Source organism: Zootoca vivipara, chromosome 7 (assembly GCF_965207765.1).
Source record: "Zootoca vivipara chromosome 7, rZooViv2.hap1.1, whole genome shotgun sequence".
In the NCBI taxonomy this organism is placed as follows: domain Eukaryota; kingdom Metazoa; phylum Chordata; class Lepidosauria; order Squamata; family Lacertidae; genus Zootoca; species Zootoca vivipara.
This window is the reverse complement of record NC_142590.1, coordinates 67,245,979-67,271,376: the sequence shown is the minus strand read 5'-3', so window position 1 is coordinate 67,271,376 and position 25,398 is coordinate 67,245,979. Positions and strand designations below refer to the sequence as shown.

The window sequence follows — 25,398 nt, the reverse complement described above, 5'->3', positions numbered from 1 at the left end:
TCAGTTTGAAGTGAACATTTGATGAACTCTCTTAACATTCTGCCTCTTCAAGGTGCTGCTGATTTGATTGGTCACATTGAAATCACTAGACCATCCTAAGAAGAGAGAAATTATAGGTGTTTAAATTATTCCTTTGAGGTACCAGTATTTATTCCAATAACAGATGGAAGTACCCAGCCCAACACACTACCTTGAGGAGGACACAGATGAGGAAAGACAGGCAACTCTACTCAGTGGGAGCCCCTCAATGGTACGTTCCCATGGGCCTTCCCAACCTCTCCTGAGCATGCCTAGAACAGAGAACAGCCAATGGACACGTCATTACTTAGTTGAGCAGCCCCTCATGAAATGTTAGCTCCTGTTCCCTCAGCTGAAGCCCTCTGTTTTCTGTAAAACAGCTGCCTGGCTTACCATTCATGGCTGGTAGGAAGCTGTTTGTATGAAGGTTGTAGATGTACTCATGGAGCTTCTGGGCCTGGAATATAGGACACTCTTTAAGTAGAATCATATAAATGCCTGACTCCCACATTTAGTACACATTTTAAATCCATATATATCCACCACATGTACTTTAAGAATTTTTTTTTGTAAGGATTGGGCTGTCTTTTAAGGACTATAATAAAAGTGGATTCAAGTGATCTATTGAAATCCATGCACAGTCAGCTTCATCAGGAAGCTTTTCACATAATCCATTAATAACCCATTTGCCTGGTGGCTAGGGTGTATTCAGCTTTCATTCTCAGATGCCAAACCACAAAGCTGTACCTAAGCCAGGTAGATAAGTTTGTGCAGAATGCGCGGAACAAGAAGACATGTAGGCAAAGATACACTTGGAGTAGAGAGAACTTTACCTCCTCCTAGACTAGAGTATCTGGCTATAAAACATGCAGTCAATATCCTCAAGCCCTCTTGGATCAGGTTGTGCATTGAAGGCTCATGCTATACAGCACACCCTATTGTTTCATGCAAAATAGATTGATTTGCCTGTAGCATATTTCAGGCCTTGAAGAGAAGACTTACATTGGTAGAACCAACAGATGAGGATGCCTGAACACCATCAAAGCTACAGGGAAAGATAGCAATCAGTTTAGGCTGGGAAATGCAAGCTATGAAAGCAGTGGCTTTCAACCAGTGTGCCATGGTTGTATTCCTTATTTCTACTAGCTGCTAACAATCTCTCACTACTAACTGAAAACAAATCTACAGTAGTAAGAAAAATACTGATACCTCTTTTGTGACAAAGAGATTAACACTTTGCCATTAGAAGCTGAGAGCTTTGCATTGAAGGTGATGATCTGCAACAATAACAAAAATATGTATCATTGCAAATGGCTGGACTGGCACAGCCTCAATTACAGTCTTAGCTGTTTAAAAAAAGGTGTTGTGGCATCTTAAGGGCTAACAAATTTATTATGGCACCACAGACTAGCGTCTACTTCATCAGATGTAAACCTTATACCATAATATATGTATTAAAATTGTGGAACCTAGACCAGCACAGCAAATGCTACCTCTCTAGAAAGTCTTAGCTTTGTTGTTATTGCTGTTCTGTTTGTTGTAGATCACGTAACAAGTTTGTGTCGGGGGGGGGGCAAGAAACTGCTGGGAGTTGCATGCATACATGCATGGATTATAGCACGCGCACCCCTCTTTTCTATTTCTTTATTATTATTATTTATAAAAGAAACTTAATTTACTCTGGCTGCATAGGGAACAACATTCATTTCTACGTACATCAAGTGACATACAACACAAGACCATCCTATTATGAGTGAACTATTTGAAAGAGATAAACAATTATGACTTTTCGAAGATATTTGAAGGCAGCCCTGTGTCATGAAGTTTTAATGCCTGATGTTTCATTATGTTTTTTATATTCTGTTGGAAGCCACCCAGAGTGGGTGGGGTATTATTATTATTATTATTATTATTATTATTATTATTATTATTATTATTATTATTTTCTATTCAACGGGAATTGGCCATTGCTTTGTCAGTGATAATCTGGCTAGGATAATCTGACAAGTTTGTGTTTACTGTATGGGGGCATGTGTATGAATCTTGCATGTACAGTGGTACCTCGGTTTATGAACACAATTGGTTCCGGAAGTCTGTTCATAAACTGAAGCGTTCATAAACTGAAGCGAACTTTCCCATTGAAAGTAATGGAAAGTGGATTAATCCGTTCCAGACGGTCCGCGGAGTAACCGTTCATAAACTGAAGCGACCATTTCCATTGAAAGTAATGGAAAGTGGATTAATCCGTTCCAGACGGGTCCGCGAAGTACTTAAACTGAAGCGTTCGTAAACTGAAACATGGGTGTAATTGGTTCCGGAAGTCTGTTCATAAACTGAAGCGTTCATAAACTGAAGCGAACTTTCCCATTAAAAGTAATGGAAAGTGAATTAATCCGTTCCAGATGGGTCCGCGGCGTTCATAAACCGAAAATTCATAACCCGAGGTGTTCATAAACCGAGGTTCCACTGTATAAGGGAGTGTTAGTTGAGGTGAACGTGGCCATCGGCAGAATATAATTAGTGCACCGTGGTCAATGTGCTGTGCAATTCTTGTTTTTTTCTGCATTTTGCAAAGTTTATTTAAGAACATGAGAAGAGCCTGATGGATCGGATCAATGGCTCATCAAGCCCAACATCCTGTTCTCACAGTGCCAGATCCCATGCAGTATTTATTGGTTTACACTGCTCCTGGAATCTTTTGATCAGAGATTGGGAACCTGTGGCTCTCCAATTGCTGTTTGACTCCCAACTCTCATCAGCATGGCCAATTGACAGAGGTTGTTGGAGTTGTAGCCAGTCAACATCTGAAAGACCCTGGTTCCTATCTCTGCTTTTGATGAAGAGGAGAACTTCTTTAGATAAATAAATAAAATAGAGGTCATGCAGGTGTTTTGCTTCAATACTCACAACTTCCCAATGCAGGACAGACTGACCACGTACAAACACATCAGAGAAAAGAGGCTGTTTCACCACAACACTCTGGCTGTCTATGGAAATGAGTGGAAAATTTGAGCCTCTTATCTTTACCACCAAAGGTTGTGGAGCAGGGAAGTGCTCAGAAATCTGCAAGAGAAGGCAAGGTGTCATGAGCTTCTGGTATGTATGTGTGTGTGTCTGCCACTTCTACAGACCTTCGTTCCCATTAGGACACGACACAATTTCCATGACTATTACCCTAAAGAATGGTCTCATGAGACAATGTGATTTAGAATGCAGACACTGTGTTCAGGTTCTGCTACCAAAAGAGCTTTTAATGCAAATATATATTCAGCAGATTCCAAGCTTAACAAGCATATAAGATTCTAATACTTAGGCAAGCATATCACTGCATCTAGGCAGCTAATTAGTTAGACTTTGTATGCAACAACAGTAATTGCCTGCTGGCTTTATTTATGCAAATTTGTATTAAGCACTTCTTTTTTTAAGCAAACAAACTTTGGGTTGAATGGCTTAGTTATGTCCTGCACTACATAAGCGGGCAATCCTATCAATATCTTCTCAAAAGAAAGCCTCACTGAGTTCAATGGAGCTTTAATGACTCTCAGTATATCTTTAATTGCAAAATGCGCTGGATTATGGAGAAAGCTAGAGAGTTCCAGAAAAACATCTACTTCTGCTTCATTGACTATGCAAAAGCATTTGACTGTGTCGACCACAGCAAACTATGGCAAGTTCTTAAAGAAATGGGAGTGATCAACTTATCTGTCTCCTGAGAAATCTCTATGTGGGACAAGAAGCTACAGTTAGAACTGGATATGGAACAACTGATTGGTTCAAAAATGGGAAAGGAGTACGACAAGGCTGTATATTGTCTCTCTGCTTATTTAACTTATATGCAGAATTCGTCATGCAAAAGGCTGGACTGGATGAATCCCAAACTGGAATTAAGATTGCTAGAAGAAATATCAACAACCTCAGATATGCTGATGACACAACCTTAATGGCAGAAAGTGAGGAGGAATTAAAGAACCTTTTAATGAGGGTGAAAGAGGAAAGCGCAAAATATGGTCTGAAGCTCAACATCAAAAAAACTAAGATCATGGCCACTGGTCCCATCACCTCCTGGCAAATAGAAGGGGAAGAAATGGAGGCAGTGAGAGATTTTACTTTCTTGGGTTCCATGATCACTGCAGATGGTGACAGCAGTCACAAAATTAAAAGACGCCTGCTTCTTGGGAGAAAAGCAATGACAAACCTAGACAGCATCTTAAAAAGCAGAGACATCACCTTGCCGACAAAGGTCCGTATAGTTTAAGCTATGGTTTTCCCAGTAGTGATGTATGGAAGTGAGAGCTGGACCATAAAGAAGGCTGATCGCCGAAGAATTGATGCTTTTGAATTATGGTGCTGGAGGAGACTCTTGAGAGTCCCATGGACTGCAAGAAGATCAAACCTATCCATTCTGAAGGAAATCAGCCCTGAGTGCTCACTGGAAGGACAGATCCTGAAGCTGAGGCTCCAATACTTTGGCCACCTCATCAGATGAGAAGACTCCCTGGAAAAGACCCTGATGTTGGGAAAGATTGAGGGCACTAGGAGAAGGGGACGACAGAGGATGAGATGGTTGGACAGTGTTCTCGAAGCTACTAACATGAATCTGACCAAACTGCGGGAAGATCAAGTGCTTGATTTGAATGGCCTATTGCCAAAGGAGCATAAAAAGAAAACACACTAACCTTTGTAATTGCACTTGCCAAGTCAGTTGTCACAAGTTGTTTCTGCTGATAAAGGGAATAGTAAAGTGAACCAGCTTTGGATATCTCTAATTAATTTCTGAAACACTCTCATTCAGGGCTAGCAGGCCAACAGGAGAAATCAAAAAGGCCACCCACCAAACAGCAGCTTGAGCGCCCTCTTCCCTTCTCCCATGTTAGAACCATTCACTCTGTCTCTCTTCCTCTCTCCTTTCACTCTGCATACAAAAAGGGCTTGCGTACGTAGTTGTAACCAAATAACTCCAATACTGTATGAGCTAACACACCACTTTGGAGGCTGGATGGGAAACAGCGGAAGGGACACTGTGTTGCCTTGCTTTAAAGCAGGGACAAGGAACCCTGACAAGAGAGTTTGGCTTCTGTGTTGTGCTGTGAGAAAAGGACTTCCTTACTTGCAGTGCAGCACAGAAAAGCTCCCCACTCCCACACTTCCGGTCCGTTGCGCCGGCCAGAGGACGCAGGGACCTCGAGCTCCGAAGTCCCTGGCATCGCGGAGGGGGGGGGATTCCGCGGGGCACGTGGATTCCCCGAAAGAACCCCGGGAAGAGCGTCCCGGGGGCTTAGAGTCCAGCGGAGCTCCGTTTCGCGATTCCTCCGCTGCCCAGAGACCCAGTAGAGTCCCTGAGAGACAGCGGAGTGAAGAGTCGCGGGAGCCATTTTGGACAACATCGTTACCTCCGAAGAAGCGAAGCCTCGAGTCTTCTGCCTGTTAACGGTGGATTTTTCCAAAGAACAACTAAGACTGGAAAAAAGTAAGTGAAATCTCTAATTGGAACTTTGAAACAAATTCGGAAAAATAAATTGGAAAAATAGGAAGAGATTCAAAAAAACGGAAGTCGATCTCTTCCTAATGGGGAATCAAGAGGCGCATTAAATATTCCAAAGCCGAAAGGGAAATTGTCTGATTGTGGAACCCGAGAGAAAGAAAGACTTTGCTAACCCTTCTCGGCCCCCGGAGCCGGCACCCCTTGAGGCTCAGCAAGATTATTAAGGGGGAAAGTGCTTTGACAGTATGTATATTATGTTTTGTTTTGTTTATATTAAAATCAATAAAAATTATTATATAAAAAAGAAAAGCTCCCCCCTCCCCTTGGCCTCTCTATTTCTCCTCTCTCACAGCCCCTTGCATTGGTCTGTCTTCCGCCTCTTGGGCCCTGCCCCCTCCTGCCACTTAATATCTCTCTCTCTCCCTCCCTCCCTCTCCCTCTCCCTCTCCCTCTCCTGTCTCCAAGAGCACCCAACCCTTAACCTCTTTCTCCCCCACCTAACCTCTAGCCCTATCTTTTCTTTCCCTGTCCCATTGCTTAAATTATGAGTGTTATCTCTGTGTGTCAAGTGTGCTCTTCCTATTGGGACCTCTGGCTCCCCTTAGCACTAGCTCTACCTGCTGTTAGCTGCCTTGCCCTCTGCTCTGTCCTTTGCCCCACCGGCCTTAGTGGTCATCGGCTGTTGTCTGTGTCCAAGCACATTTTGTTTGGGGTTTTTTGTTTCACCTGATTGTCATGGGTTCTAGGAGTCCATTGTTGAGGAGACTTGCTGGAACAATCAGGATTTTCCTACTTCGTACGTTTTTTTTGATAAGCCTGGCACTAAACTTCATCCACAAAGCATAGGGAGAAGCAACTTGAGAAATGGCATTTGAACAAATAAAATGAGATTTGAATGAACAACGGTTCTTTTGCACTCTCAAAACCATAATGCCCCTCTCTCAAACAAGATGAGCAAAAGAAAAGGTGTGTGCAAAGGCAAGGAGAAGGAGAAGCGTCTGATTATGAAAGATGAGGGCAGGAATAAGGGACATTGCAAGACATATCTTCAAAGTGACCACAGAAACAATATTACTTTCTTAACAAGACAGTCAATTTCAGAGGGAGAAGCCAGGAAGCAGAAAGCTAATTAGGGGCAATCAGTGATAGGACAGGGGATGAGGAGCAAACCATTTCCATTCATCATGCTATTTTTAGAGAAAGTGTGCTTGAAAATGATCTGGTGAAATTACAATAGAAGGAAGGAGATGCACAGCCAATTATGCATCCTCTGGCTTGACGATGACCTTTTATGTTCTATGAGGCTATGCTGTCCTAGAAATAGAAGCAATCCTCAAAACCAGGAAATGTCCAGTCATCCTGCCCTAAATCTACCATGGATAACCTTGGGACAGTCCTCTATAGCAGGGGAGCTGGTGGTCCTTCAGCTGTTATTGCACTCCAGCCCCATCCAGCATGGGCAACCATCAAGGATGATGGGCAATATAGCCCGGCAGCATGTGGAGGACCATAGGTCCCCCACCTCTACTATAATATAGAAGTTGTAGTTACTGTTCCATTGCTTGGGTGGTTGTTTGCTGCAGTTTCATATCTCCCTGAAGTTTTTCTAAGTGTTAGCTGTAAGCTTTGCATGAGGCTTTTAAATGATGGAGGAAGAACATAATCAAAGCAATCGCTGGAAACAAGCTTGTAATGAAAGTATTTCTCTGGTGCAAACTGGGTTCATTAGCAGAAATTAGCAGTAAAATGCTGGTGAATTTTCAGAAAGTTTACACACACACACACACACACACACACACACACACACACACACATACTGCAAATAGCTGCAGAAATGTCATAAACTGAATTTAAGATTGGAAAAATGAGAAATCAAGAGAAGCCAAAAATGACAGATTCAACCATCCCTACCTAGCTCTACACAAGCACAAGTAATGGAGATGGGGTTGCCCGTTTTTCTCTTGGGCAACAAGCTTAATCTACAGAAATTAGCTTTTAATAGTTATCTCTAGGTTGGTAAAAGCTTTGCCTGGTGCTTCTGTACACTAAGCTACTGTTAAAAGCACAGCCACAGAGGCCAGTGAAAAAAAATTATCAGCCCTTGGTGAAGAGCAGATTCTAGAATGGAAAGGGGCGCTTTTCGTGAGAACATCAATGGATCCATCAGAGGGTGGGGGGGGGCATAAGAGAAGTAAAGGGAGAAAGGGAAACAAGAACATAAGAGACTTGCTGGCCGGTCAGAGCAAAGGTCTGTTTAGGCCAGCATCCTCTTTTCTACAGCAGCCAAACAGATGCCCACAAGCAAGATATGAATCCATCTCCCGTTGTTGCTCCCCTTCATGCTCCTAAAATATAGAATCACCTGTGTGGGGAGTGGAGTTGCAAGGGCTCACAGGTGCACATGTATGGCTAAGAGTAGGTGGTTTTTGGCAGCATTCCGTCTACAGCCACAAAATGTATAGCACCAACACTGTGTCATATAGAAGCACAGAAACCCAAATGTTACGGCCACTTTACCCCTGCTCCTTTGGTAAGGTTGGCACTGCAGCCTCCAGTCAGGGCAGCAATCCCAGCGCTGATGAAATCCTTGCTCAGAGTCAAGTGGAAGTTAGTGCCAGACTGTGGAGTCGCTTGGAAAAGTGTGGTGCTGTGTGGGTTTCCCGGCAGAGAAACCTGAAATGTAGCCTGGTGGGAGATCCAAGGGGGAAATGCAGGACATCTTTGTTAATCCTTTAAAGAGAGTACATCAGCCTTAAAGGGCTCCTTCCCAACTATTTGCAGGAACTCTGTTTGCTGGTTTGAGAATCTTGTATTTCAAAAACCCACTTTATCCCCTTATATACCCAATCAACCACTGCGCTCTGCAGAAGAGGGTCTCCTGCAGATAACTTCAGGATTCTGCATGAATCAGGACTTCAGCATGCTGGTTTCCCCTCCTGTTGTGTATTAGACAGACCCCATCTGTTATCATTTGGATCTACTAAAGACCTTCCTCTTTCAGCAAGCCTTTTAAGTGGAGATCTTATCCCCATCTGTATTGGAACTATTTTAAAACTATTTTTACACGTGGAATTGTCTTTAAATGTTTTATGGTCACCACTGTTTCATTCATGTTTTGATTGTATATTTTATTGCTTTATCCCACCCTGGGATCTTGTGGTGAAGGATGAGTCAGGAAAATACAGAGCTACAGAAATAAAACCAACACTCTAACCCTCAGTCAAGCTCTGTGCTCTTTAGTCTTACAGATGTCATTAGACTTAAGGCCATGGACCCAGATGGGGAGTTTTGGCTAAGGCTGGGCTGATTATCCTCTCACCCAACACACACACACATTCTCTTCCTCTCCCTCTCCCTTTTGTCTACCTTTCCCCTCAACCTACTAGTTTTCTTTTGTTAGGAATTTCTGGTGTTGGGTACCATTCACTCCCCCCACATATCCTGAAATGGTACCTTCCCAAGAGAGCTGTGCCATGTGCTTCTTCTTATAAAGGCAGACCTTGAGAAATAAAACAGGAACAGCAGCAGAAAGGCACACAAGAACTACATCTACGCCTGACTTCCATTGCCACAATCACGAGGCAAGAAAAGAGGTTATAGATATGGGGATTAGTCAGAATTTCATAACGCAACCTGTTCTCCAAAGCCAAGAATAATACTTGCCTGATAAGGAATCAGGAAATACCTATCGTTTACTTTAGGGGAACCTATTAGATCATAATGCATGGTCCCAAATGTTCCAACAGGAACTGCAGCTGCAGAGAAATACAGAGAGATTGTTGAATCACGTGCAAGACCCATGAAAGAGCATGTGGCTATTGGGACCTGAGCCACCTCTTTCATGCTGCTCCTTTAAATTGTAAGGTTAAAACAGACTTGAAAAGTACATTCAGTTCAACCATTTGCCTCAAGCCTAAGAAATAGGGTAGGTTATCAGACAAGGGCAATTGTTGCTTATAATGCTCAATGAGTTAATTGGTGTTCCTGAATACAGACCACTTCCATTGATGGATTGACTTAATAAAACGGTGGCGAATCACTGTGAGATAACCATACCTAATTTAAGGCATAGAACACTTGGAGAGTTACCAGCTGATTTCTTATCTTCTGTTTCCAAACAAGGTTATCTGTTAGCTTCTGCTAGGCTGTTCCACAAAGTCTCCCCAGCAGAAGCAAAGGTTGTTGGAAAAAGACGATGTCATCAGCAACTTACAAGCCAGTGTACTCAGAAGTGACACATTAAGGATGTCAGCCACCAATCGGATGCAGTGATGGATCTGTAAAACAGAGTGATGTAGAGCACACAGTAAAGAATCAAACACACAAAGTCAGGAAGAGAATAATTTGGAATGGAAAGGACTGTTACCAAGTCCTCCTGAAACAAGGTGCTGAGAGACTTCTTGAAGAATCATGTAAAATGCATATTTTGGTATAGAACTGCACAATGAATTAGCTATCCTAGGAATTTCTTATGGATTTTCTGAATTTCACTCAGATCAGGGCTGAATACCTGCAGACACTTCTAGGCTGTAGTGATTTTTGGGTGGGATTCAATCACATATTAGCAAATCCAGGTTGCACAATTATAGTTGAACAGGAGGTTTTGCACAACAACCCCACTTCCCCCCAAACATTGGACTTTTTGCAAGAAAGAAAGTGTTGGGGAAATGCAAAGGGAAAATGTGGAATAACACTTGCTTTGACACAGCATTGTCTAGCTTCCCCACAAACAAATCGCAGCAAATGCTCCTTAAATAGTCAAGGTCATCTAATCTCCCTGCAGACAAATCAGGATCCAAATGTCCTATGTGTCTGCAACACAGAAACTTCTGTGTATATCCTGTAATAGTAAACCCAAAGCAAGGGAGATACACTTTTGTCCCCAAATAGAGAAAACGTAGTGCTGGAGAACTTTGTCAACTTTACTCCACTGTGAGTTGCATGCTCTTGATTAGGAAGAAACTCCTGTGGTTCACATGAACCTACATAATTCACATTTCTCAAACCAACATGCAAACTTAAAGACAGTTATCTTTTGAAATTTGCGCCGAATTTCACGATGCAGTTCTCCAATAAAAAAATTGGTACAAAGATGCATTATTTCAGGGAAATTGAGCACAAAAACACATATATTCGTGAAAAGAATAGTTGCCCAGCTTACCACATCAATCAAAATTGTCCAGACCACAGATTGCATGTTGTTCTCATCTGGTCCAGCCACACTGAGCAAAAGGAATTATTGACAACACTGATTATAAGGATCAATAAGCATGTAGAAATTTCAGTATTCCTATTGCTTTGCAATTCTTATCTCACATTCTAAAGCTTAAACCTAGGTTGGTTTCAAAACAGGGATACAGATATAAAGGAAGAACATGAAAAATTTAGAGAACATATGCTGCTGGCAAATGGCTGGGTATATTCCGCAGGTACAAACACTGAAAAATAATTTTAACTTCAACCTTTGAAAGAGGCCTGATAGTCTTCAAGTTACACATGCAGAAACCCACAACTGAAGACAAAATGCCTGTTTGATGGTAAATTAGCAAAGTTGCGGAGTATAATTAGGTTGCAGCCAAAAATGTTGCCACAAAGTTCAATCAGATTTTATCATCATCAAAATTGCTGCAGTTTTTGCCATTATTCTTCACTTTGGGTTAGACTCATGGGCCAATCCAACAGAGGTGCATTTAAAATCTAGACTGAAACTTATCTGCTTAACCTGGAAAAATGGCACTAACAGCAGGAGCCTGAGCCAGCTATTTATTTCTACTCTTTGGTTTTATCTCAGATTTGTATTTGAAATGTATCCTTCTCTGCTCATGACCTTCTTCAGTTACCAGAGTATGAATTATCTTCCCCATTCACCTCTTTTGCTGTTTGACGTGAATATCATTGATAAAGATCCTTGAAGCTTCAATGATGAATATCTGATTCTTGGAAGAATCCCAGAGTAGTTTGGATACAACATCAATCTTGACTTTCACTTCAGAACTGAAGACGCCACTCTTGGTGCTAAACTCCAAGGAAAAGCAAATAAGCAAATTTTCTCTTTTTTTACAAGGGCTCGGGATGTTGGCAGAACAACAACAACTCTTAATGACTGCATCTGCATTCCTATGAAAGCCATCACCATTGAGTTGGGCTGTTAATAATATTTTTGTTCCTTAGAATTTTATTTCAAAGAAATTCCCAATGTACGTAATCAGATTTGAGTTAGAGCCAAGACTATAGACATTAAGGATTAACAGATTATAGTTCTGGTCTCTGTCATTTTATCATGTTTTAACCATAATTCTGTTCTGTTCCATCTCTGCACTTATATGAATTTATTATTATTATTAATTTAAATCATTTCAAAGTATATTGTAATGTGCATTTTCTCTCAAAGTACGTATGCAAAACACTTATTTTATCTAGAAGATTAGCCTGTAAATGTGTATTTTGATGAGAAACTATGTCACATTATTTGGAGAAGTGCAAAATGTGTTGGACAACTATTTTATTTTCTTCAAAAATAGACCTAATTTTCCAAATGCAGCTAACATATCAAAATAAAACAATAAAAACCAAAACAACCCACAAATTTAATCCCAACACATAATCTGAATTTTAACATACAATTTCCAGCAAACATAACATCTCCAACTTAATTTAAAAATTCAGGTAGGTAGCCGTGTTGGTCTGACGCAGTCGAAATATATTTAAAAATATATTTAAAAATGTCCAGTAGCACCTTAGAGCCCAACTAAGTTTGTTCTTGGTATAAACTTTCATGTGCATGCAAGCTTATACCAAGAACAAACTTAGTTGGTCTCCAAGGTGCTACTGGACTTTAAATTTTATATATATATTTCATTTAAAAATACTAGCAACATAAAACTTAGTCTGCTAAGACTTAGAACCAATGCACACATTCATTCAAGATGTAACGATCCCATTCTGCATAGGAATTCACAGAGATTAATCATCCCTATGGACAATTCATTTGCCCTCTAAAACATATTAAACAGTGGTAACCAACCATTTCACAGGGGCAGCCCATTTTTATATCATACCCTGCAACCCTAAGCACATTTGCCAGACAGTAAGTCCCATTCAGCAAAGTGCAATTTACTTTTCAATAAAGGTACTTTGTCTTGTGCGGCTAATGAGCCAATTTACAAACAAACTATTTGGTTGATGCTTGAAAGGCAGGACGAGAACCAATGGCTGGAAATTGCAAGGAAGCAGATTTTGGTTAAGCGTCATGTGTAACGTTCTAATTGTAAGACCTGTTCAGCTGTCAAACTGAATTCCTTGGGAGGTGGTGGGCCCTTCATCTTCACTGCTGCTTTTAAATCAGAGGCTGGGTGGTCATCTGTCAGGGATGCTCTAGTCTAGTAGTTGTGTCATACATTGCATACCCCATATAAAGCGGAGGGTTGGAGTAGATGACCCGTAAGGCCACTTGCAACTCCATAATTCTATTAAACATTTTTGAACGTTTATCTTGGGATGAACATTTGTTCAGGAACTTTAACTGACATCAGGGCACAATAGTACACATTGTGGATGGAAATGAGCTACTGGGCACAGGTGACAACGGGGCTCTTTGACTTCCTATTGCCAAGGTTCAGGCAAGATTTCTCTTGACAGCAGCCACAGTGTAACTTCATGAAAGGGTATCTATGGACTTCTGCCTGTGCCGTTTTGCAGCTCAAGCCAACTGTTAGAAATGCAAAGGTGTGTTTGATGCTCTTCTGGCTGTCAGCCCAATCTCTTTGGACACTTACCTTTCACCTTTTATGGAAATTTCGACTGGAAGGGAAAGGTGGACCTTGTCACCAGAAGAAAACTTCATCAAAGTTGGAAGAATTGTAATTTTTGTAATGGCCAAGCTGAAAAAAAGCAGGGAGAGTATTGAGAAGAGACAGCCAAGCAGGTCTTTTACTGCAATCTCTCCTCCCCCCAAGCAGACTTCTGGTGAGAACTGAATAGTAATGAAAGAATCATTGGATTCCTTACCAGACTGAAAGACAATCAATGACCCATTGTTGCGTCTAGCAACCACCTTCATCTGTAACTAGCTTGCTTGTAAAGACAGGTCTTGGGGGGGGGTGCCTTGGTACCCCTTGTCTAAAGCAAAGACGATGTTGCTTCCAGATAATCTGTTTATTTATCCTAATTTGTTGGTGGGTAGATATGACAACGCTGAGCATCCATTTTGATTGGTTTGCAGGGAGGTTAGATGACATTGCATCAGGCAAATATTATATCCCATGGTGCATTGCTCTAGAGCAGGTATGGAAAACCTGCAGCTCTCCAGATGTTGCCAGACTACAGCTCCTATAATCCCTGACCATTGACCACAATGGCTGGGACTGATGGGAACTGAAATCCAAGAACATCTGGTGGGCCACAGTTTCCCCACCCCTATTGTAGGGGCACCTGAATATATATATATATAGGCTTTGAGGGCAGAGCATAGCCTATAACATCTGTAAAGATACCGCCCTGGTCTGGGCTATGCATGCCAATCATGATGAGAGCTGTCTGAAGGCAGTGATATACTTACTGCGTTATACTTTGTATCACTTTGAGCATCTCTGTTTCGTCTGCCTTGTTTCTCAAGCTTCCAGTCAGTTTTGTGTCTTCTCTGCCTTTTAAGAGCTCACTTACATCTTTGATTGTCTTCGGCAGTGAGTTTGTTATGTCCAGTGGCAGCAGTTGCTGGATCACCTCTGACAGTAAGCCTTGTATATCTGAAAGTAGGAGGTGGTACACTGACTTCCGCACATACCAACTTTAAGGGAGTCGGAGAACACGGAAGGTCACAAAATGCAAGGGCTGGGGTATCACAACGATCCATCATCACAGTTAAATAACCTGACAAATTCCCAGAGAAAAGGCTGACCATGATTTAAGGCATCTATTACTTTATGATAAATAGAGAATCTTTGCAAAGCAAGGAGATAAAGTGGGAAGGGGGGAACTTTTGTACACGGTGTTATCTCTTCTGCCTGTAAATGCTGGATTCAACTACAAACTTTTAAATTGCAAAAGAAGGTCAGCTGTTGTTGTTTTCTCGACCTGAGCAGGGCTCCTAGCACTGGGGGGTTGGTGGGGAATGGCTTGTGGGAAATTGATGCCATGTTTCAGGGATCCAGAATAAACTGTGAAACCACCAGACGTTTAGGAAAATAGCAACAAAGGAAGTCTTATCACCTACATCTTTTGCCATTTGACTGGCCACTGTTTGCAGCAGAATGCTAGATAAAAATGAACACCTGGTCCAATCCAGAAAGACAATTTGCATGTTTTGATCATTGAATAAAGACTCACCTTGTGCAAGAGGGAGTCTTAAATCAGGAATGGTGAATCTTTCTCAGCCTGAGGGCTGCATTATTGAGGTTATTAATATTGTGCATATGGAAGCAAATTGGATAAATAAAAATTTGCTCTTCTTTGAAATAAAAATTCCCCATTCCAAAAATATGGTTCAAAAGCATTACTTACAGAACTTAACTCCATAAAAACTTAAAAACAACAAAGTTACACTCAATAGTTGCATAATATCATATGCTGATCCCAGCACAGGTAAAATATCTTACTTAGAATAAAAAACCTCTTCCACCCAGAGCTAAAAATCAAAGCTCTGCCTCTCCTCCAAACACCCTCCATTAGCCTGAGGCTGTTTTCCTGGAAAGAAATTAGCAATATTCTCCTCAGCAGTTTCAGAACAAAACTTGCTCCACCCAAGATGAAGCCCTACAAATTACCATAGCATACGCATAGACAGTATACTTTTCATGTGGTTGAAGTTAAACACTTTGTGACTGACTCAGCAGAGATACAGCCTCACTTAATGATCAACTGTTAGTCTGTCTACTCAGCTCCAATTTAGCTTCAGTGGAAATTTCCATGCCATGCATGCATACAGACACATCACAAGAGTTATTTCCCATTTTAATGTGCATTAAACAATTACACTTAACATGCATTCCCTTCTGGGCCAGCTTCCAAGGTCCATATACCAGCATCGGGTGAAAACATAGGTAAAGGTGGGCAGAGCAAGGAATGATTTTTTTAAAATATTTGTTACAGGTAGGTAGCCATGTTGGTCTGACGTAGTCGAAACAAAAAATTTAAAACAATTCCTTCCAGTAGCACCTTAGAGACCAACTAAGTTTGTCATCGGTATGAACTTTCACGTGCATGGTATCTGAAGAAGTGTGCATGCACACGAAAGCTCAAACCTATGACGAACTTAGTTGGTCTCTAAGGTGCTACTGGAAGGAATTTTTTTTAATTTAAAATATTTGTGCAGCTAGGGTCATTTATGCACACTAACATACCCCATCTCTATATTCCATCAGAATTTAAGGACACATTCCAGGCTGAACAAATGACCAGTGGGGGGTGGCCTAGGAGGGTTCTAAGGGCCAGACAGAGGGCTGCATTTGGCCTGGAGGACTGAGGTTCCCCATCCCTGCTTGAAATTGTGGTTTAGGTGACAGAGGAAAGAAACCTCAAAGAGAATAACTGCAAAAGCAATGCCATATCCCTGTTTTCATTCAGTATTTCTGATGGAAGAGTTTATTTCTGGCAGTTAGGGGAGTGTATGCAATGGTAATATGCCATGCTGGTTACTTACAGTCATTAAATGCAGTGTCACTGATACCTGCAGTGATAGATGCATAGACCTCTCTGTTTGCAAATGAACCGACTTGACTCCTCGCGGTTCTGATTAGTCTCACCGTTTTACTAGCTGGTAAATAGCTTCCATTTGCAAACAGGTACTCTCCTCCTCCTTCCCCAACAGCTGGATCGACTATACTGGCTCTGGTTTCGCAGGAAAAGAAGATCAGAACCACATTCCAAAGGCTTTGCATCCTTGGCCCTAACGCATGGGGAAAGAACCTTCACAGAAAGGAAAGCAAAAAAAGAAACAGTGATCAAATAATAATATGTTTTCCGTATCTTAGAATCCCAAGAAATATCAGCACAGAGGCAAAAGGTCCTTCTGCACAGTGATACAGGCTATTTGAAAAGAAAGTCATTGCTTTACTTTACCTATTAAGACTGCATATGCACCATACATTTAAAGCACAGTACTTCCCCCAAAGAATCGTGGGAACTGTAGTTTACCCATCACAATGCTGCAGTTCCCAGCAACATTAACATACTACAGTTATATAACCATGAGCATCCCAGTTTGCTTGTGGGATATTTACATGTCTTCCCTTTCTTTGTCCCATGTCATTTTTCAATGCATTTCCCTGTCACGTTGCAAACTGCAAAAAGACAGATTATTTTCAAAAGTGGATTTGTTTTTTTTTTATAAATACTTTTTATTAAATTTTCCAATTAAAAAAAACAATTCAATTATTTCAATTATATCCAATTATACATATACATATCAATTAAGCCAAATATTATGCCAAGTCCTTAAAACAATTTTTTTTCGACTCCCCATGCTCCAAAGTCCTGGGATTTTAAGCAGCTGTTAACATTGCCATCCTAATCCTATTGTCAAAATCTTGCTGTTATCCATCATAGTCCCAATCTTTTCAATGATCCTTCTAGATGTTTTCCTCTCTCTTTTATCTTTCGTCGCAGCTTCTGAGATAAGCATCAAACAAGATTTAACACTGTCCATTTTTCCTGTGTGGGTTTTTTATCCAGTCCAACCTCCCCATAAATCTCTCTTAGTCCAGTATGCCTTTCTTGCCACGTCAACAGTCCGACACAAACCAGCGCCATTTTAGGAATCTCGGATTCTATGCACTCTTCTTCCAAACTTCTTATAGATTTTGCACGAGTCCAGCTTTTGGCGTGGAACAGCTGTTTCACATTATGTGACTTGCAGCCTTCCTCGTCCTTCAGCTGGTCCCCGCACTCCGAGACTCCCGTTTGGCTGCTACTATCCATCAATTTTCACATACGCCACAACTCAGCGCCATCTTGAGTGCCTCGGGATGTACCTTCTTCTTCCAAACTGATTATGAACTTAGCGAGAGAACAGCTTTTTAGCGAGGGGCCGTAATTGATTTATAGCTTTCCTCACCTTTCTGCTGAACCCTGCAGTCCGAGACTCCGATTAAACCACAATTAGCTCTCAGATTCCAAAGACGCCACAGCTCGTAAATCCCACTCGTCAGCAGCATTCAGGCAGTACTGATAAACGTTCCGGGGAGGAGGGGGGGTTTCCAGTTAAAAAAAACATTTTCTAAAATCATACCAAATGATAATCCTCTATTTAAATAAGATCCAATGCCACACAGTTCATTTCCATTTCTCATTTGTCTAAAATAGTCAGGCAGTCCGTCCAGGAATGTTATATGTACGTCTTAAAATATGAAAATAGAAAGTTCACTTCCCTTTTCGTTCCGCCCCAGTCATTCTTTTCTCTTGATAAAATACTCTCTCGGCTCTTCTCACTCAGAAGCTGATAAAGTCCTGGCAGTATCTTCTTCCCTTTCCTTTGAAGCATGTCCATGGTTTTAAATCTAATTATTCTTCTTAATCATGGCGTTCGTGCTCGCATGGGGGGCCTCCAGGAGTTCCGGCTCCCATGAGTGCTTAGCCCAGTCCCCCCCACCCCTTCAGGAATCGGGGTGGGTTAAGGGGCACCCGCGGGCCAGCGGCCCCCCCCGTCACCCCCGGGGGGGTCAGGGGACTGCCTTACTCCCCTGGCAGCCGCCAAAATTCCTCATGGGAGTCGGGAGCGATGGTACGGGTCAGCCATAACTCCCACGAGCACGAGCGGAAGTCTATTTTCAAAAGTGGATTTGTTGTCATAGGATGGGGCAATAGAACCATTTATTCCGCTTTAAATGCAAATTCCAAAGGTACAGTGTGTTTTTGAATCCCTCCAGCGAAATACTGTCAGTCTGGATGCAGAAGAAGAAGAAGAAGAAGAAGAAGAAGAAGAAGAAGAAGAAGAAGAAGAAGAAGAAGAAGAAGAAGAAGAAGAAGAAGAAGAAGAAGGAGGAGGAGGAGGAGGAGGAGGAGGAGGAGGAGGAGGAGGAAGAAGAAGAAGAAGAAGAAGAAGAAGAAGAAGAAGAAGAAGAAGAAGAAGAAGGAGGAGGAGGAGGAGGAGGAGGAGGAGGAGGAGGAGGAGGAGGAGGAGGAGGAGGAGGAGGAGGAGGGTTTGGATTTGATATCCCGCTTTATCACTACCTGGAGTCTCAAAGCGGCTAACAATCTCCTTTCACCCTGTGAGGTGAGTGGGGCTGAGAGACTTCAAAGAAGTGTGACTAGCCCAAGGTCACCCAGCAGCTGCATGTGGAGGAGCGGAGACGCAAACCCGGTTCCCCAGATTACGAGTCTACCACTCTTAACCACTACACCGCACTGAAAGTAAGAAATAATGTTTTACAAGTTCCTGTTATGCTCCAGTCTAGTTTCCCTTGCTGTGCTTTCTTGTGTCAGTAGTCCGTATCACTGCCTGAATTATCTAGGAGCAATGCACAACCTAAACACTCCTAAATGGCTTCCTCATCCCTCTCCATTTCTTTCCTTGCTCTTCACCAGCCTCCAGAGAAACCCTGTATGTCTCTCAGATCTCAGTGTGAATATTATGGCAACCTGCACCCATGTGGATTCTGAGCACAAATTCAGTCTTATTAGTCATACCACTTACGCATATTTTCCACCACTGAATTAAACGCAAAGAAGCAAGAGTGTACAAAAGGAAAACTCATTTGTAGCACACAGTGATAACAACAATAGTAATAACGTTATTTTTATATCCTGCCTATCTGGCTGGGTTTCCCCAGTCACTCTGGGAGGCTTACAACATATCTAAAATAATAATAAAAACATCAGTCCTTAAAAACGTCCCTAAACAGGGCTGCCTTCAGATGTCTTCTAAAAGTCAGATAGTTGTTTATTTCCTTGATATCTGAAAGGAGGCAATTCCATAGGGCAGGCGCCACTACCTCAAACATGTAGTGTTTGTCTTCAACCTTTTCAGATCTGGTACCCACCTTTAGCCCAAACACGCATTTGGAGACCTACTTCATAACTTTTTACCAAATATTTGTGTGGTGGTAGTACTGGTCTTGCAACTTATCTGAGGTTAGGCTGCTGCTGTACCCGAATTAGTAAGTCCTGACTCACCAGTTCAAGACCAATATTTTAAAGGACAGGTGTCAGCTTCCACATTGTTCTCCGTTTTCTGAGTAGAGAAAACACCAACCACAGTATTTACATTTTAAAGAAATTTTCTTCTAAGTGCCCAATCCCCAAAATAGTCTGTTTCTGTTTTGTTCTTACCCAAAGTGGATGATGTGGCAGGTAGCTTTTACCTAGTAAAGAGTTTCCAGCAACGGCTTCTTAAACTGGCTCCATCCTCTGCTCTCGCTGTTATATACTAATTGAATAATAGCTTAATGAAGGGGTTGTGCACTAAGATGATTGTTTGTGGGAAGCAGACCTATGTTCCTGCCAACCTTCCAAGGTAAATAATTGGGTAAAATACAATATTCTGACTGTGATCAGTAGGTGTTATGTTTGGCTACAGACTTTGAGCCAACTTGGTTATTCAGTTCTCTTGGACTCTGGTGTTGATAAGCAATGCAGTGGGCATTAAAAGAGGCAGGAACAGTGGATGCAAACCACCCAACTTTCTTAATATTTGTTCTTTGCAGATGTCACATAGTGAGAATCAAATGGAACTTGGTTGCCTGAAGAGCTAAGACCATCTAAGCGCCGCCCTGCAGCATTCCCCATGAAAACCCGCTCTTTACCACTGTTCTGATTCAGCATTAAAGAGTGGGTTTTCCTGGGGAAAGTAGGGGGGGTGGAGCTCTCAGACATGGACTGGGAAAGTATGGATACCTGTGCCTGGAACACATGGGGCTAAAGGTAAATGTGGATGAGCCCTAAGACTCATCACTGCCATTGCTTGAGACTTGCTAGATTTTGCTAGTATGAACCATATACATTGACTGTGGACTGGATTGATTCTGCAGGAGCCCAAGGTGGTGTACGTGTGGTTCCTAGGAGATCACCTGTCTAGGCACTGACCAGATCCAGACCTGTTTAACTTCAGACTGTGAATAGATACTGGAACAATGATATTATGAACTTCCTGCAACCAATGGCTGCCTATGATCCTGATTCAACACTGCAGCATAGAACCAGGAGTTCAGAGAGGGTCCTGGTGGAACTTTTGCCATTACAGTGAGTACAGAAATCCACTCCTTAGTCCTGTTGGCCTTATTGCTGGATTCACACACAGTTCTCCTTCTCCTCATGGACAAGCTGGGAGCAGACCAGCCTGTAGTACGCCATTTGTCGGCACTGTTGGGATCAGTAGAACGGAAATAGACCCTACCTGAATAGCTTTTTCAGGCGGAGGTCCTAACATGCCCATTTTTCTTCCATCAGCCCCTTAAAAGACAGCAACTCTTTAAAAACATAATAGATCCAGTTGTAGTTCTCAAATCACCAGCAGATATTTCAAGAAAGAGTCAAATAGACTGAACCTATCCTACATCCCTAACTAGATAGTATAATAAAGGTAAAGATAAAGGGACCTCTGACCATTAGGTCCAGTCGTGACCGACTCTGGGGTTGCGGCGCTCATCTCGCGTTATTGGCCGAGGGAGCCGGCGTACAGCTTCCAGGTCATGTGGCCAGCATGACAAAGCCGCTTCTGGCAAACCAGAGCAGCACATGGAAACGCCGTTTACCTTCCCACTGTAGCGGTTCCTATTTATCTACAGTACTTGCATTTTGGCGTGCTTTCGAACTGCTAGGTTGGCAGGAGCTGGGACCAAGCAACGGGAGCTCACCCCGTCACAGGGATTCGAACCGCCGACCTTCTGATCAGCAAGCCCTAGGCTCAGTGGTTTAACCACAGCACCACCTGGGTCCTGGGATAGTATAATAGAGATCCATAATTACGTGATTGCTGGTCTCTAAGTTTTAGCAACAAGCAACCACAGCAAGTGGGCAAGAAGATGTTGCTGAAGGAGTTATGCTTTTCCTTGAGAGCTGCTTTCACGATGAAAATCCCAAAGTTCCACCACTAAAAAAAGCTTGTGGTACCCATAAAGTGAAATTCACGTTGTATTTCTGTTCTCCTGTTCTTGTGCTTCCAGAAGAGCTGTGCTTCACAAAAGCTTTAACCTTGATTTCAAAATGACAAAACTGAGCTTGTTTATCACCTCCTATTCTTTGCTAACTAATTATTGGCTCTTATGAAGGCTGCCATCTTTAACCCCCCTTACTTAAAGGAGGGATGCTATTCATTTAAAGCATCAGACCATGCAAGAAATGGAAAAACATGGGTTGAGAGGGGAGTGTGCTTGCCAGACATCAGGATGGTCCCTCTCAAAGTGAGATTATATATATATAGACACACACACATACCACATTTCATATCTGTCTCCATGTAAGCATATGCAAACACACAAGGTATGGAAGCAGAGCAGCAGGGAAGAAATTGCTTTACGCCTAGGGGAAGATTTTCAAAGGCATCAAGAGTAGAGAGGGGATTAGGCAAAGCAAAATATGTCACAGAGATTTCGCCTCCCATTTTTGGTCTTTGAAAAAGAAATGTCCCCTGGCTTCACTAAAGGGACGATCAGAAACTCGTTTTATCATAACAGGAAGAACCGCAGCAAATAGTTGAAAGAGATCGTGGAAGGTAGATTCAGCATGAGGCCCAGCTGACTCATAAATGGCGTCACACACATATCTCCAAGGCTGTAGGAGATGCAGGGCAGGAAAAGGCATGATGTGCCTGCCTGCCTGCCTATATAGAGCTGCTGGGGTCAGAGCAAGGTGGGGACATTTTCAAGGGTTTTGATATGGCTTTAAATATATAATGAAGATGGGGCCTACGTCTGCAGGTCAGAGGCATCCGCTGCTATTCTGAGGGCACAACGGTGGAATTGTTTGTCCATTATTTCTGAGGAGATACAGGTGCCTTTTAGACATTCTCCTAGCACCGTGGGAGCTATTTGTGAACAAGCAGCTCCTGAGCATGTTTATATTTATAGAGAGAATATGTCAAAGATATTCTGTGTGGGCCTTTCTTACTTGAAGCAGTGGCCAGTTCCATGGCTGGGTCATTTAGAAGTTTGCCTAGACACACAGGTGCTGAATGCTAGTCAAGGGAGATTGCATTTGGAGACCAACACGGTCTGTTGCTACTCTCTCTCTCTCTCTCTGTGTGTGTGTGCAGTGGGAGGTGGGGAGGGGTGACACGAAACCAGGTCACTTCAGCTTGGAAAGTCTGCTTGACTACTCCTATGGCAAAGTTGTTGTAAGAAACAGCAGCTGTGTGCAAGTAAACAGAGCACTAGGAAGGGGCAGTGGGTTGCATTATGATGAGGTGGTTACCATGGTATTTCAAAGTGGCCAATGAGGTGAAACACAATGAGGATCAGAAAGAAGCCACTCACACTTTTGGGCAGCTGGGTTTTTCAAGCATACCCTATGATATTCCACAGCAGTCGATGAAACGTTGTCACGCCACAAGCAAACTCATTCAGCGCCTGTCCTGTGGAATATAAGTGATACTACCTGTGTCAACTTAAGGGGCACAGGTGGGCGAAGAGGTGATTCTACATAGGCCTGGGCTTCTGTGCATACATGGAAGGATTTCCACAAATCCAACTTCTCCCACCAAATTCAGTGCTATCGAAGGAGAAGCTGCGTGTGCCAAATGTTACTTTTCCCTAAGACTATTATTTGTAAATAGTAAAGGTACAGAAGCCCTGCCTTCTGTGGAGTTTTCAGGCAGCCAATAATATAATGCAGTACATACAAACCTCCAGGTCAAAAGTGAGAGGGGCTTCCTTGTTAAAATCTGGACTATTTTATCTCAGAGGGAAATAAGTGATGAGTGTCTTGTCAGAAGACCTATTCCATGGGTTTGATCAAACATACAATTCACCTTTCAAACTTCTTATCATAGAAACATTAACCCTTCCATATCACAACCTACCTGCAAAATATCCCTTGAGAAAACCAACAGTGCTTTGCTAAAGCACATAATACTGAGCCACCATAAAGACAGGCTGAATCATGATTAACTCAAAAATTCATTTTCTTTCCTCACTCCTTTTTAAATCTGCATTTGTAATCTCATGTAGAGCCTTGATTTCTTTTGTGGCCTCCAGGCTCTGCAGAAATTCTAGTAATTAACAGTAATAATGAATATTTAGCAACCAACAAATGAATGAATATTTAGTCATTAGCAAATACCTACCCAAAAGGCGTTGTTGTGCATTGATGAAAGGTGGATAACAGTTTGTTGATCCTCTGCATTTATTACCAACAAGCAAATCTCAGATTGCAACAAGTGCATTTAAAAATGGTAATGTAGACATCAGTGATGATGCCCTGCTTGGTGCTTTAATTAGGCTGACTGCCTTACATGGGAAAAAGGACCTGGTTATTTTTCAAAAACAGAACACTTTAGGTTGGTGGAATATTTTAATTTTGGGAAAATACCAACCTATTGTTTATTGTTGTTTAAAGCCCTTCTTGAGCATCCCATGAACTGCAAGAAGATCAAACCTATCCATTTTGAAGGAAATCAGCCCCGAGGGCTCATTGGAAGGACAGATCCTGAAGCTGAGGCGCCAATACTTTGGCCACCTCATGAGAAGTGAAGACTCCCTGGAAAAGACCCTGATGTTGGGAAAGATGGAGGGCACAAGGAGAAGGGGATGACAGAGGATGAGATGGTTGGACAGTGTTCTCGAAGCTACGAACATGAGTTTGACCAAACTGCGGGGGGCATTGGAAGACAGGAGTGCCTGGCGTGCTATGGTCCATGGGGTCACGAAGAATCGGACACGACTAAACGACTAAACAACAACAACAAGAGCCCTTCTGAATGAGGTAAAAGAAAAATGAGTCCTGTAGTTAGGGAGGTTCTTAGTTATCGTGGTTCAAGTTATTGTGGTTCAAGACTGGGCAAACTGTGCTCAAAGGATGCTGAAAATTCCAAATCTTTCCTCTAGCTAGTTTCTTTATAGTGAAGTTGTATGGCAGTTCTTTGCAGTTTGCTTATCAATAAGCAAGTTGGGCTAGTCTAGAGTCCAGTTTCTAAAACCATGGCTAACCAGACTCTTTCAGGAAGCTTAATCTGAATCATCTACAGATGTACAGCAGTTAAAAACATGCCTGGAAAATATCTGTGTAATTTAGGGGTGGGGCGGAGGGTGGGAAGCTTGTGATTCACAAAGATAGGCCACAGGCGCCACACTGTGGTAGCAGGGGGGCATAGGAGTTTGTTGGGACGAAACTGTTCTTCTGAATTATTCTATATGTTTGTTTTCTTATATTTATATATAGCTTGAGTAATAGCCCTTCTTCGTTGGTTTTTCTCCCAGCTTTTCTTAGAGACAAGCTAAATTCTATCAACCTTATGGCCTATAGCAAAATTATTTATTTGGGCAATTTAAATACAGTGGCACCTCTGGTTACGAACTTAATTTGTTCCGGAGGTCTGTTCTTAACCTGGTACCACTTTAGCTAATGGGGTCTCCTGCTGCCACCGCACTGCTACCGCACGATTTCTGTTCTCATCTTGAGGCAAAGTTCTTAACCCAAGGTACTACTTCTGGGTGAGCAGAGTCTGTAACCCAAAGTGTTTGTAACCCGAGGTGTTTGTAACCCGAGGTACCACTGTATCTCTACACATGGTTTATAACATAGAACAAAGATGTTTAATTTAAAATCCAGAGAATTTCAACACTCTATAAGAAACAACAACTAAAAAGAACACTCTCTTTAGCAAGAGTGTATATATAAGAACAAATAGCAACTGAACTGTCAGACATGCCAATTGCAAGAAGCCTGCAAACCTGCAGAAATGTGTTTTAGAGGTGCTCACTTTCCCTGAGAATGCCAACTTCTAAAAAATAAAATAAAAAATAGTGTTTGCC

At 42.2% G+C, this 25,398-nt stretch overlaps 1 protein-coding gene across 1 annotated transcript; it reads right to left on the bottom strand.

The window, feature by feature from the left end:
* Positions 1–17,413, bottom strand: LOC148685120 (uncharacterized). Its single transcript, XM_088674577.1, has 9 exons — positions 17,237–17,413; positions 8,018–8,185; positions 4,695–4,739; positions 2,926–3,081; positions 1,228–1,295; positions 1,021–1,063; positions 412–475; positions 276–290; positions 1–95 (listed from the first exon to the last, which is right to left on the bottom strand). Exons 1-9 carry the CDS (start codon positions 17,411–17,413, stop codon positions 1–3), a joined length of 831 nt encoding a protein of 276 aa, XP_088530703.1.
* Between the last annotated feature and the right edge of the window lie 7,985 nt (positions 17,414–25,398).

Excerpts from the sequence above, each read along its gene's own strand:
- LOC148685120 (XM_088674577.1), bottom strand. The coding sequence starts at position 17,413 with ATGGATAGTAGCAGCCAAACGGGAGTCTCGGAGTGCGGGGACCAGCTG. Across the intron at positions 4,740-8,017 it reads ACCTTACCAAAGGAGCAGGG|CAGAAACAACTTGTGACAAC; the intron begins GTAAAGTGGCCG and ends TCCCTTTATCAG. Across the intron at positions 3,082-4,694 it reads TGGCAAGTGCAATTACAAAG|ATTTCTGAGCACTTCCCTGC; the intron begins GTTAGTGTGTTT and ends CTTCTCTTGCAG.